Here is a 14,041-nt window from a genome sequence, read left to right on the forward strand (position 1 = left end):
GGAAAAACAACCTGGACACAAAGTTGCGGCTGGCCTTCTACCGCTCATCCATCTAGAGCATGGTGATGTACTGTGTCTCCATCTGGTACGGAAGCTGTACTGAGCAAGGATTCAGAGGACAATTAAAGCAGCACAGAAGATCATTGACTGCCCTCACCTCTCCGTGGCAGACATTTATTCCACTTGGTGCCTGAGCAGAGCTGAGAACATTAAGGACGCTGCACACCATGATTTCAACTGTTTGAGCTCCTGCGATCAGAAACATTTTTTTCCTGAGAACCACCCTGAACTTCATCACATACATTTGCATCGCCTTATGCTCCATATGCCATAGACAGCAATCCCCCCCACCATGGTGAGTAACTCGAGGTATACAATTACTACCCAATGTTTATCTTGGCAGCACGGTGGATCAGCTGGTAAAGCGTTGGCCTCACAGTTCTGACGTCCCGGGTTCAAACCCTGACCCGCCTGTGTGGAGTTTGCAATTTGTCCCTGTGCCTGCATGGGTTTTCTCCGGGGACTCCAGTTTTCTCCCACTTCCCAAAAACATGACACTCTAAATTGCCCCTAGGTGTGATTGTGAGTGCGGCTGTTTGTCTCAATGTTCCCTGCGATTGGCTGGCAACCAGTTCAAGGTGTACCCCGCCTCCTGCCTGTTGACAGCTGGGATAGTGTAGGAATAATTGTGATCATAATTATCATACATTTGCTTCCAATAAAGAAATGCTTTGCTCTGCCCTAGATAACGTGGCAGCCTCCTAGCAGGAGATAGCAAGAACAAAAACATCTAATCATCAGAACTGTGAGAACTGCTGCGTGTTAAAGAAATGATGACCACACATGTATTCAGCAATCTTCCACACATGCACACGCACATGAACAAACATGTACACCTTGCTTCAAACTGTTTTGCTTGTCGTCTCCTTTTTGTAACATCCATGTAAAGAAGGGGCATCTTAAAACTAAATAAATAGAGGTGCTGAGGAAAGGATAATAAGAGAGTGCAGTGGTGAATTGTACGAGACAGTTCCTCTCCTCTCTCCTCGCGAGACTTGAACTGGTGTCTTTGCTTCCTTTTTGTCCTGTTTAATGAATGTCTGATTGGTGAACCTGACAGATAGGCTCCAGCACTCCCCAGGACCCTCGTGAGTTAAATGGATGGATGGATGTTTAGTCTCATAATCCCTGCCCGGTGAGCCTTTTGGCTGCAATGTCTCCAAAGATGAACAAAAAAATTGACAATAATAGAGAGAACAGAGGTGAGGTGACCACATGACCATCTTGAATTGAATTTTGTTCTGTGTAATAATGTCATGCCCCTGGCATCCTCCCCAGGCTGGGCGTGGTCAGCCAATTAGTCGGCACACACCTGCACCCCTTTTCGGCTGATTACACCCGGTACTTATAGGACACGGGGGACAGCTAGTCCTCTGCCAGATCGTTGATTCCCATGCCCCGTTCCCGCAATCCCGTATACCTGACCTACCGTGTACCGACCCTCGCCTGTTCCCTGACCATCCTAGTAAGCCTGCCTCTTCTGATACTGCTGCTTTTCCTGACTGACTCGCTGATCATTGACCACGGACCGAATAAAGGCTTTCTGTACACTACCTGCTTGCCTTTGGAGTCGTGCATTTGGGTCCGCCCTCGAGCCTCGTTCGTGACAGAACGATCTGGCCACAACATGGACCCAGCTGACTCCGAAGTCATCCGCCGATCGTTACAGTTCCAGAGCAGACACCTGGCTGAGCAGGAGGCTGCTCTCCAGGTTACGAATCAACGTCTCCATGAGATCTGTGCCGTGGCTAGCATCCCAAGCTAGCGCGGCTGCTACGCCAACGATGGTCACTCTGCCTGTCGCTCCGAGTCCACCCGTTCCGCCTGTTACAGAGCCCTCCCATGCCAGCATAACTCGGCTCTCCCGACCGGAACGTTTCTCAGGGGACTCAGGCGACGTCAAGCCCTTCCTTGCGCAGTGCGAACTGCAGGCGTCCGCTTTCCCCACGGGCCGCTCCCGGATCGCCTTCGTCATTTCCCACATGACTGGGAGGGCGGAGGCGTGGGCCACTGCAGAGTGGAATCGCGACTCGGAGATCTGCCGTTCATGGACGACGTTCGTCTGCGCGCTCAGCCAATTATTCCAGTACGCGGGTCCGGAACGCAAGGCAACTCATGACAATTCGCCAAGGCCGTCGCCACGTGTCAGAATACGCTATTGAATTCCGGATCCGGGCCGCCGAGAGTCGGTGGAACGAGGAGGCTCTCCATGACGCCTTCTACCAGAGACTTTCCCCACGGATCTGTGGCCATCTCATTGCCGTGGATTTTCCGCCTTCGCTGGACGCTCTCATCACACTGGCCCTCAAGGTGGATCAGCACTTGGCCGTGCAGGGGCAGATGGATGGCATGACCGAGGAGGAGACAGAGAGGCTCAGCCCGGTCGCTTCCCAGCCACCACACTACGTCGGAACCCATGCAAGTGGAGGGGCTCAGCAGCTCAGTGGAGGAGCGCTTACGCCGCCAGCAAGAAGGGCGTTGTTTCTACTGTGGTCGTCTTAGACACTTAATCTCCTGCTGCCCGGTTCGACCGAAGCGCTCGGGCCTTAAAATCTCTACCCCAGTGAGTGTGCAGCGTCTTCGTATTGCTTACGCCACCAACGGCAAGTTCCTCTGCCGGGTTACAAACTGCACACAAACCTTACGTATGGACTTTCCAGACACGCACACAGAGCGCATTAGTTTCCACGTTTTTAATTCTAGCAGCAGTGATATAATCCTGGGGACCCCGTGGCTCAAGAGACACAACCCCCACATTGACTGGGTCATGGGTTGGATAATGGCATGGGGTGAGGACTGTCACAAGCAGTGTCTCGCTGCTGAGGACGGAGGGATTCAAGTTGTTGAACTGAGTACCACCTCCGAATTAGCCACAGTGCCCTCTTGTTACTATGATTTAAAGGAGGTTTTTTTCTGAGTCCAAGGCAAAATCTCTGCCTCCGTATCGACCTTATGACTGTGCTATCAAACTCCTCCCAGGCACCTCACCTCCAAGAGGGAGACTGTTCTCTTTGACAGGACCGGAGCGCCAGGCAATGAGGGATTACGTCGAGGAGTCTCTGGCAACCGGACTCATTCGCCCATCCTCCTCACCAGGAGGTGCAGGGTGTTTTTTCATGAAGAAGAAGGACTCCATTTTACGACCCTGCATCGACTACCGAGGCTTGAATGACATCACTGTCAAGAACAGGTACCCTTGCCCTTAATCGCTACGGCATTTGAACTCCTTCAAGGTGCCCGGATCTTCACCAAACTGGACTTGCGCAGCGCATATCATCTGGTGCGGATCCGGGAGGGCGACGAATGGAAGACGGCTTTCAACACTCCCACGGGGCATTACGAGTATCTGGTGATGCCCTTCGGACTGACCAATGCCCCGGCCGTCTTCCAAAACTTTATTAATGACGTGCTTCGGGAGTTCCTGAACAAAAACGTATTTGTATACCTTGACGACATTCTCATCTTCTCAGCAGACTTGACCTCCCAAATCCGACAGGTCAGAGAGGTGCTCCGGCATCTCTTGCAGCACCAACTGTTTGTGAAATGGGAAAAGTGCGAGTTCCACTGAGTATCCGTGGCCTTTCTGGGCTTCATCCTGGCAGAAGGGGAGATACGGATGGATCCCGGGAAGATCGCCGCGGTGCTTCGGTGGCCCACCCCCGCCAGCAGGAGAGACGTGCAGAGGTTCATTGGCTTCGCAAATTTCTACAGAAAGTTCATTCGGAACTTCAGCGCTGTGGCCGCCCCTCTGCACGCTCTCACCTCTCCGCACAATGTTTTCGAATGGTCCCAGACCTGCCAGGAGGCCTTCAATAAACTTAAGGCAAGTTTCACCACCGCACCCATCCTCATTATCCCGGATCCGGAGCGGCAGTTCATGGTGGAGGTGGACGCTTCGGACTCGGGAATTGGAGCCATCTTGTCGCAGCGGAGTCCCAAAGACGGAAGGATCCACCCGTGTGCATTCCTTTCTAGGAAGCTCACCCCGGCAGAGAGAAACTACGACATGGGGGATCGCGAACTGCTGGCGGTCAAGATGGTTATGGAGGAGTGGCGGCACTGGCTGGAGGGCTCACAAGTACGGTTCGTGGTCCTCACCGACCACAAAAATCTAGAGTACCTGAGGACTGCGAAGCGCTTCAACGCCCGCCAGGCCAGGTGGGCTCTCTTCTTCACCCACTTCCGCTTCACTCTGTCCTTCCGCCCAGGTTCCAAGAATGGCAAGCCAGACGCCCTCTCACGGATCCATGAGGGGGAGCGCACGGAGTCAGTAGCCGCTGCTATCCTGCCAGAGGCGTGCTTTGTGTCCGGCTTCACCTGGGCGGTCGAGTCGCGGGTGAAGGATACCCTGGGAGAGACGCCGCCGCCCGCAGATTGTCCGTCTGATTGCCTGTTCGTCATTCCATCACTTCGGGGAGATGTCGTCAACTGGGCCCATTCGAACAAGACGGTCTGCCACCCGGGTATGGCAAAAACTCGTTCAGTGGTCCAACAGAGATTCTGGTGGCCCAACCTCAGCAAAGACGTGAAGGAATTCGTCAATGCCTGCCCGGTGTGTGCGGCCAATAAGACGTCCTGTTTACAACCAATGGGTGAGTTGCGGCCTCTGTCCATCACTTTCCTCCCGTGGTCACACATCGCGTTGGACTTCGTCACCGGCCTACCGCCCCCTCAGGGAAACACAGTTGTGCTGTCTGTAGTGCCCCTTCCGAAGATCCCGTCGGCCAAGCAGACAGCCCAGCTGATGTTGGACGAGGTTGTCCGCTACCACGGGTTCCCCCGGGACATCGTCTCGGACAGAGGTCCGCAATTCAGCGGCCGCTTCTGGAAGGAATTCTGCACCCTCATCGGCGCTTCGGCTAGTCTAACTTCGGGCCATCATCCAGAGTCTAACGGCCAAACAGAGAGGGTAAATCAGGAATTAGAGACAGGACTTCGATGCTTAGCTTCTAGGGACCAGAGCACGTGGAGCCAGCACCTCAAATGGGTTGAGAACGCCCACAACTCCCTACCCTCCGCCTCAACAGGTATGGCTCTACTCCACGTTGTGCACGGCTATCCTCCCTCTCTGTTTCCCTCCTTGGCCACAGACTCCGGCCCTGGCAGTGGTACGGCGCTGCAAACGGACCTGGGAGGCAGCCCAGTGGACGCTGCTGCACATGGGCAACATCTACAAGTCCGCAGCGGACCGCAAGAGGAGAGCCGCACCAGAACTCAGGGTGGGGCAGCGAGTGAGGCTCTCCACCAAGGATCTTCCGCTGCGGATGGAATCCCGCAAACTTTCTCCCAGGTTCGTTGGTCCGTTCCCAATCACTAAAATCATTAACCCGGTCGCCGTATCACTCAGACTGCCCAGGTCCATGAGGGTGCACCCTATGTTCCACGTCGCCAGACTACGCCCGGATCGTCCTTCATCCCTGGCCCCTCCAGAATAAAGGCTTTCTGTACACTACCTGCTTGCCTCTGGAGTCGTGCATTTGGGTCCGCCCTCGAGCCTCGTTCGTGACAAATAATGTGAAATAACAGGGAAAAAGTATTCAACACATGAAGAAAAGGTGATGCAAAATGTAAATCGATCAACAATGGGGAACACAATTTTTCTTGTTTGAGGTCTGACAGATTTTTTAACAACTTTTTGGGTGCGGAACCAAAAACTGGTCTAAAACTGGTCCGTTCTCTGTCAGAGAATGTTTTTTGTCTGTTCACGTATCTTTAATTGTTCAGTTTAAAAACCTAAAACCATCCATCTGTTTTATGAGCTGCGTATCCTCAAAAAGGTCACGGGAGAACTGGAGCCTATCCCAACTATCTACGGCCAGGTGGCAGGGTACACCTTGAACCGGTTGCCAGTCAATCACAGGGCACATACAGACAAATAACAGTCACATTCACAATCACACCTAGGGGCAATTTAGAGTGTCCAATTACTGCGTGTCATTGAAATGTGGGAGGAAAATAAAGTGTCCAGAGAAAACCCACACAGGCACGGGGAGAATATGCAACCTCCTGAAGTGTATTTTAGCATTGCATTTGATAAAACATGAGTGGTGAGAATTAAGGTCTGACCTTAGAAAGTATTATAGACAAACTCCCCGAGTATTCAAAGGGGACCATAACAGTGAGACACCTCACAGGTGACCACTTGGGGTTATTACCAGGGGTTCTGGTTAAGAAATATGCAATTACTGGTTTATTGAACGCAAGTATTTAATGCCCACAGACTTCCTGTGGCCAGAAAGAGGGGGCCTTGCTGTGGGTGAGGAAGAGAAGGGAGGGTCCCTGAGGGAAACATAAGTGGGGGACCTCCTGTCCATCTCCAGGGGAGAAGGAGGATTTTTAGGCGGAGAATAAAGGTTGAGAGGGGGCTCTTTTCGTTTTTCCTGTTGCTCCAATGCAGCACACGATCGGAGCTGTACCTTGCAGCTGTGACCCCGCTCAATAAAAAAAAAAGCTTCCCAAACTTCAGTCTCTGAGTGTGCTTCCTCCGTCTGCTAGCCAGATACAAGGCGAAAATACACTTCATTCCACATATGGAAGGCCAGGATTTGAACTCCGGTCTTCAGAACTGTGAGGCAGATGCTCTAACAAGTTGCTTCACTGTGCAACCTCCATACTAAGAATATCCTTTTAATTTATACAGTGTGTGTATGAGATATGACTGGATAAACAGTCCTTGTCCACTAAATTAGCCAAAGGCAATTGTAAATCTTTTGTTGTTTTAGATGAAACGTACCAAACCCTGACAGTTATCTAACCAGAATTTGTAGCAACATTAATTAAAGTAATACTGGATACCTTTGGAATGTAATTCTCCGTCATCTGTGTTGTTTATCACACATGGCCAACAGCACAAACAACTCCGTTTTAGGTTATTTTGGGATGATGTGACATGCTCCGCTGACCTGTTGTGACGCACAGAGGTGATGACTATGTCTTGTTGAACCTTTCCTTTTTCCACCCTCCTTGCAGAGTGTGTGCATATGGTGAGAAGCAAAGCATGGTGGGATCTGGAGATGGAACACGTTGTGCCAGATAGCATGTGTGCATGGTGGGGGTGTTTTGGATCAATGCCAACAATAGTGTTGTTAGCTTCTTTGACCAAAACCAAAAATCCGTCTGTTTCTTTGCAAGCTTTCAGCTGCCCTGATATAATATGAAAATAACCCCATTTATTATTCGATGTTTGTTCCAGTATTACCATATATAACAGCAGACAAAAAAAATTCAAGACATTAAAAAAACCTCTTTCTTGAAACTACCATGCTGCACACAAAGTAAAAGACCTAGTAAAAGAATTTACGGCCGCACATGCATTCATGTACGCACACACACAAACTAACATGTGACTTTCCTTTATTCGTTCACAAAATACAATAAAAATAAAAACATAAGGGCGGGTATTTTAGGGTTCTTGAACAAATATATATATAAAAAAAAATGGAAGACAAAATCCAGATGGACCAAACTTCATCTGCTCCTGGAAAGAGTTACATTTGGCAGTTGGAGAAGGCAAAAGTTAAACTTTTTTGGATGTATTTTGAATTACCTGACAAAAAAGTTTAATTATTTTGACAAAACTCTCTAATCATGTAGTTTTAGTAAATTGTCAAGGATGCGCAACCTTGAGGGCACTGCCTAAAGAAAATGTTGACTCTGAAATGACTGAGTTTTCTTTGGAATTATCATTACTATTATTAAAATGTATTATCTGATCCATCATGAATAAATCATTTGTATCATCAACACCTTTTGGAACCCAAAATGCTCCCTCATTCATGTACAACGCACACAATGCTTATCGCAAACATCCACATTGTGAAGCTGGGTTCTGCTTATTTCCTCTCTCTGGAAGAACAACTTGAGTCTTAACTATTTTATGCTAACAAAAAGATAACACATCAATCACTTTTATTCTGTCCAAGAAAGACTGTGTTTTTATGCTATACGTTTGAAGCCCAGTACTGGAGGTTTTAACATTGGATCCTCTTTTTTTTTGGTTGTTTTTTTCATTTCTTATTCTTTTTTTTTTCAAATTGTTCCAGAACATCATTTGGGTTCACGGCACATCACCCACGGCACACACAGACAACAGGGGGTTCCAGCCAAGATAAATGATTAAAGATCTGCCAGAGCAAAAAGGAAAAGTCCACTTGACATCCATTCAGTTTGAAATGGAGACCGTTCCATTCATCAATTCCCTGATGTTTAGGGCATTATCGGTATACAGACTGGCAGTGACAGCAACAGCAGAGTAGAGTAAATGAAAGGAATGCTTCCTCACTCCAACATCAGATGGGCAGGGCCATTCGCCGTGTCAGACCTCTATGGTTGTCACCATACAGGAGTTTTGGATTTGTGTTTTCGTCCGCTTTTGGTTAACAGTTTGTATTCTTGTGTGGCGAGAGTTACTGCTCTGGTGTTTATCACGAGAAGTGGCTGACAAAAAAGACACAGTGGTATTGTGAACAAAAAAAACCAAACATCTCATGAAGACAGTACAAAGAGGAAGTGGGTGGACATCAAATACATTTAAGGTCTGAGGAATGACAGGTGTTCAAGTGAGTATCACTGCTTTACAAGGGATGAAATTTAGGAGTATAGGATTTCAAAGAGGCCTGAGAACAAAGAGGTGACACACGCTGTCTGCAGCCTCTCGACTGCAGTTAGAGAGCAGGAGATGTGTGCTGAGGGCAGGGGGAAGAGAACCTGCTCGCTCCCTCAGGCCTTGAGCGCATGCCACTGGGCCACGGCAGTGCGAGGATGACCCATCATGTCTTTCCAATGTTTTACCTCCGCAGGGCCACTCTTCCACGAGAGATAAATCTGCCAGGAGAAGAGACAATGTTAGCTTGTGTACAGTGTCATCAGAAGAAGATCCTGGAAAAGTACGAAATACAGACAATACACGAGTCACACTGAGTCTTCAGCTGCATCCCACCTTTCACACCATGACTGTTGTTTAAATCAGGCATCACTAGATGCAAGGGAGACTATAGAACATTAAAATGATCACTTCTGAGCAATACTTCAAGGGAAACATGCTGAATTGAAAGCATCTGACAATGGGTCTAGCTATGCTGGTTCAATGTGGCAGGCCCAAACCTATTTTGAGGGTGTGTTGAGAATATCTAGCAGAATGCCCTGTCAGAAAGAATTTCAACTTCCATCTCTGACAGAACTTCAATCATGACCAGGGGAAGCGGGGGACATTGAGTCTGAGTTGAGTATTCGTGCCACCATTGGTGAAGTGGCCGACTGAAGTTGTGGCCGTAAGGTGTTCCGTTACCTGTTGTGGCGGTATCCTCAAACTTGTTGGTGGCAATTGGAGGTATTCCTTCAAGTTGAAGGAATCTAATTAGGCCTATTTGGTCTAGTGGGACTCCTCAAGCATTTGATGGGTGGGCAGCCCAAGTAGAATCAATCTTTAGTGGTCACGGAGGCAAAATCTCAGGTGTGGGAGGAGTTGTTAGTTACGAAAAGTAAATATACTAACTCCTGTGGCCCTTGCGAGGATAAGCGGCAAAGAAAATGGATGGATGGATCTACTGTGAGGCTGTATGATATGGAGGGGTCAGTAGAGACTGTTTTGGAATCACAAATACACACAGGAAGAGAAAGAGACAGTAAGGACCAAAGAGGAGGGAAGGAGATACCTTCCCAATGACATCATTGCGACTAAGCCTGTCCTTGTCCATGACAGTGATAATGATGGTTGTCTCCCTCAGCACGTGGGCAGGCACGTCAAAGGGAAAGGACTCGTTGAAAACGGGGTTGAGACATCGCTTCATGACCACCGTCTTCTTTTTCTCCACCCGCTTGTCCTTGTTCATTAACCACACTTTCACGTAGGGGTCTGGGAAGAAGAATATGAACTGTTAACCTTGTATTCAATTGGATCATTGGTGGGACCCAATAAAAGGAACATGTTTACCAGATGTGCCTCCAATGTCCATGGCTTTGAGGTTGCGGGCTTTGACAATGCTCACAGTTATAGTGTTGGCGGTTGGGTTGTAGCACAGAGACACCAAGAGATCCCCTCGGCTTCCCTGGAGAAATCATACACAACGGTGACCTGTTTATTTTTTAATGCTTTTTCCAATTGTTCTCCCTTCTTCTTACTGTGTTTTCCTTCAGCAGTCTGTGTTCAATCCACCAACCTGTCAGACGCTCAGTATTCGCCTCTATCCTCTCCCACCGGCACACCACCATATCTCCCCCGGGACTGTCACACCAGCCAGCAATGACATCACCCATTACATTCTGTCCCATCTCCCCTCCTCCCACTCTATCCCTTCTGCCACCTCTTTTCTTCCCTTTACTCACACTGCCATCACTACATGGTTTCAACTCCTTCCAAAAAGTCTGCATGTTGGCCAAATCCAATTTGTTGAGGGGGATGGAAACCTCTCCGATGGGGTCATTCCTGCTGAAGCGGTCATAATCGAGAACCTGCAGGTATAGAGTTCGCTGCACCACTTTCTCAAAGGGGAACCCTGAAATAGAGGTGGACATAGCTGCTGTTAATAATGTTCATTGAACCAAGCTTATGAGATTTTAACTTAATGTGTGCTTCCCCCTTGAAAGAGACTTAAAAATAAAGACAGCACAGTTTTAAAGAAAAATAAAGAAATGGACAAACAAGTCGAATTCAAAATCTAATGTTCAAATAATCAGCATTGAGTAGAAACTCTCAATGTAATACGATTTCCTCTTCAGGAAATCATCCTGAATCATTAAGAATATGTTAAATAATGTGTGTTTGGGGTGGCACGGTGGCTCAGTTCTGAGGACTGGCATTCAAATCCCGGCCCCACCTGTGTGGAGTTTGCATGTTGTGGGTTTTCTGTGGGCACTCCGGTTTCCTCCCACATCTTAAAAACATGCAACATTAATTGGACACTCTAAATTGCCCCTAGGTGTGATTGTCAGTGCGGCTGTTTGTCTCAATGTGCCCTGCGATTGGCTGGCAACCAGTTCAGCGTGTACCCCGCCTCCTGCCCATTTACACCTGGGATAGGCTCTAGCACTCCCATGACCCTTGTGAGGATAAGCGGCAAAGAAAATGGATGGATGGATGGATGGATGTGTGTTTGTTCAAATGAGAACGCCATGAATTTTCTGCATTAGGGTTAGGGGTGAGATGGAGTTCACCTCAGCTGACTTAGGACACAAGGAGGTGAGGAGTACACCGTGGACTGAACATGGACATGAAGACAAAAAAAACATTCACACTCACATCTATGGAAATGATTCCGTCTTAAAAGAATCTTGCACGCTGACGTATTTGGAATGTCATAAGAAGCTGGACTACAAAGCTAAAAGCTACACAAGCACTCTCCACATTTAGGAGAGAGCTGTGATCTGAAAGGGGAAGCTCAGAACTGATAGGCAGGTGTCTAGTCACTCGACACTGTTCTATGCTGCAAGGGATCATACATGCAAAATGTTTTCTTTTTCTCACTGCTGTAGAAGAAATCCATGCACTGGTCATTATCAATAAAAAAGGTTTTATCAGTCAAACCTTCAAACAGAAAGGTCTCGTTCCAGTGCGGGTTCAGGTTCTTTCTCTTTACTTTGGTCTCCAGTTTGTGCTTCTTGTCAGGCAGCAGATAGAGTTTGACAAAGGGGTCGGAAGTGCCGGAAAAGTCCTTGGCAGGTAATTCCTGGCCCTTGAGGATTTTGACAGTGAGAGTGGAGTCCTGAAAGCTGTATCCAACGCTGAACTGAATCTGACCCAACTTTTCACACACTGGACCTTCATGTTCATCTTCTTCTGAGCCTGGAGACAACTGGAAGATGACAAAGGCAGTCTCGTCTTAGTGACTGAATGAATTACATGAGCTTTGACAGCACTTTTCTAAATGATTTGATAAATTACACACGTTTTTAAAAAAATAGTAATCTTTTGAGAGTAAGAAAAATTGGGCAATTCCAGAAATGGGTTACTCAATACATGACTGTGACCCTTGAAAAAACATCTTAAATAAACCCTTTTGTGTGGATTTGTTATTCAATTAAATCATCCTGGGCATTCATGCCCAGGGCATTGGTCGAAATATTTCATAATGTGCAGGGTTCTGGAACTAGTTTTCATGAGTTGATGATGCTCAGCCACTGTTTGTTGTGTTTTATTTTTTTAGGTAGAGGTTCTCATGCTGCAGGTGTAACGACCAATCAAAAATTCTATAATTACATTTGGATACGTGGCTAAAAACGCAAAATATGAAGGGTCTACGTCCCTCAAATGCACAAGTGCAGTCAATGAATCAGGCCATCATTTGCAACAACCACTAAAATATCCTCACGCTTCTTTATTTCTCAACTGTCTCTTCTCTTTGTCTTTTCTATAATTCAGTTCACAATGCCATGAAAAAGTATTCACTGCGTTTCTGATTTTACATTTTTTGCAAATCTATCATACACAAAGGTTTCAAATCATCAAACCAACATTAATATCAAGACAACCCAATGAAATCCATCCATTCATCCATCTATCTATCTATTTTCTTAGCCGCGGGAGTCCTGGAGCCTATCAAAGCTGTCAACGGGCAGAAGGCAGGGTAAACCCTGAACTTGCCAGCCAATCTCAGGGCACATGGAGACAAACAACAGTGCACTCACAATCGCATCTAGGGGCAATTTAGAGAGTCTGGTTAATGTTGTATGTTTTTGGCATGTGGGAGAACACCGGTGTGCCCGGAGAAAACCCACGCAGGCATGGGGAGAACATGCAAACTCCACACAGGGAGGGCTGGGATTGAACCCGGGTCCTCAGAACTGTGAGGCCAACGCTTTCCAGCTGGCCCACCGTGCGCTGCCAATGAAATACAAAATGCAATTTTCAACTGACAATTTATTAAGGCACACACACACACACACACACACACACACACACACACACACACACACACACACACACACACACAGACAAAATCTGAACCTCTCTACCTCCTGTGAAAAATTGATTGCCCCGTGAACCTATTAACGAGTTGTGCTGCCCTTGGCAGCAACAACTGAAATCAAGCGTGTGCGATGATTGCCGATGAGTTTTTCACATCACTCTGGAGGAATTTTGTACTACCCTTCTTTGCAGAACTGCTTAAATTTCGCCATATTGGAGGGTTTTCTAGCATGATAGCTCGCTTAACCCGAGAAAACCCATGGGGTCGCATATGAGCCAGTGTAATTAACACAACACACCACAGTTATCTTTTTACCCTTAAAGCCCAACGTCTCATATGTGACCCATTATCTAAACTGGAAATAAATTTGTAAATCTTTCCAAATGTGATGTTTTTGTGTTCCTTTGATGCTTATTGATTAGTCATGACTGTATAACTCATGTTTGAAGCATGCCACTCATCAGTTAACCTTAAATGACCCTTGATGAAATGTTTACTAGAGACCAGGATGTAGAAATGTGCCAGTTAGAACCAGATAGAATTAGTTTAGTCCTTCTGATGCAGATATTTTGTGATGCTCTTTATTTTATGATGCAATTCTTTTGTGATGCTCTTTATTTTCCTTTCATACCTTTCTGATGCGGACCCTTCTGATAGTACAAGAATCCTGGAAGTCCTCTGTATCTTTGCACTTGTGATCTGCTACAGCCATTGTCTGTAACTCAGTTGTGCCTGGAATATTCTGTAAGTAAAAGCTTCGAAGAAACTGTTCATCGTCTCCAGCCTGTATTTGGATAACCAACATTCTCACTACCCGAAATTAAACGTACACGTGGAGGAAAAAGCGTCCTCCAACAATTGGTGACCCCGACGTGATTTCAGACTGAGGTGTTTGTTGACAGACAGAACATCGGCTGGCCAACAATTGACAAGGTAAGAGGACATTTATCCTCCAAAAGTGATCTTCTGTTTGTTAATTGGTGTTGAGGTCCGTGTCATGTTTGAATTTGTGACAGTGTGAAATTAGTTTCTGGCTGGCTGAATAGTGGGGAAATTGTGGGTGGTATAGTCCTGGGTTA

The 14,041-nt window shown here is 47.2% G+C and overlaps 1 protein-coding gene across 1 annotated transcript in view; it reads right to left on the reverse strand.

Moving 5' to 3' along the window:
• Positions 1-7,458: 7,458 nt before the first annotated feature.
• The window catches only part of syt7b (synaptotagmin VIIb), a 177,419-nt gene continuing 170,836 nt past the window's right edge, over positions 7,459-14,041 (reverse strand). Inside the window, exons 7-11 of the mRNA XM_061815453.1 lie at positions 11,582-11,849; positions 10,384-10,553; positions 9,992-10,106; positions 9,714-9,913; positions 7,459-8,883 (exon numbers count right to left, since the gene is read on the reverse strand). Of these exons, the coding sequence (XP_061671437.1) occupies positions 8,779-8,883; positions 9,714-9,913; positions 9,992-10,106; positions 10,384-10,553; positions 11,582-11,849 (858 nt within the window). The 3' untranslated portion in view covers positions 7,459-8,778. The remainder of the gene's footprint in view (positions 8,884-9,713; positions 9,914-9,991; positions 10,107-10,383; positions 10,554-11,581; positions 11,850-14,041) is intronic.

The sequence above is a fragment of the Syngnathoides biaculeatus genome, chromosome 3 (assembly GCF_019802595.1).
Source record: "Syngnathoides biaculeatus isolate LvHL_M chromosome 3, ASM1980259v1, whole genome shotgun sequence".
NCBI lineage: Eukaryota > Metazoa > Chordata > Actinopteri > Syngnathiformes > Syngnathidae > Syngnathoides > Syngnathoides biaculeatus.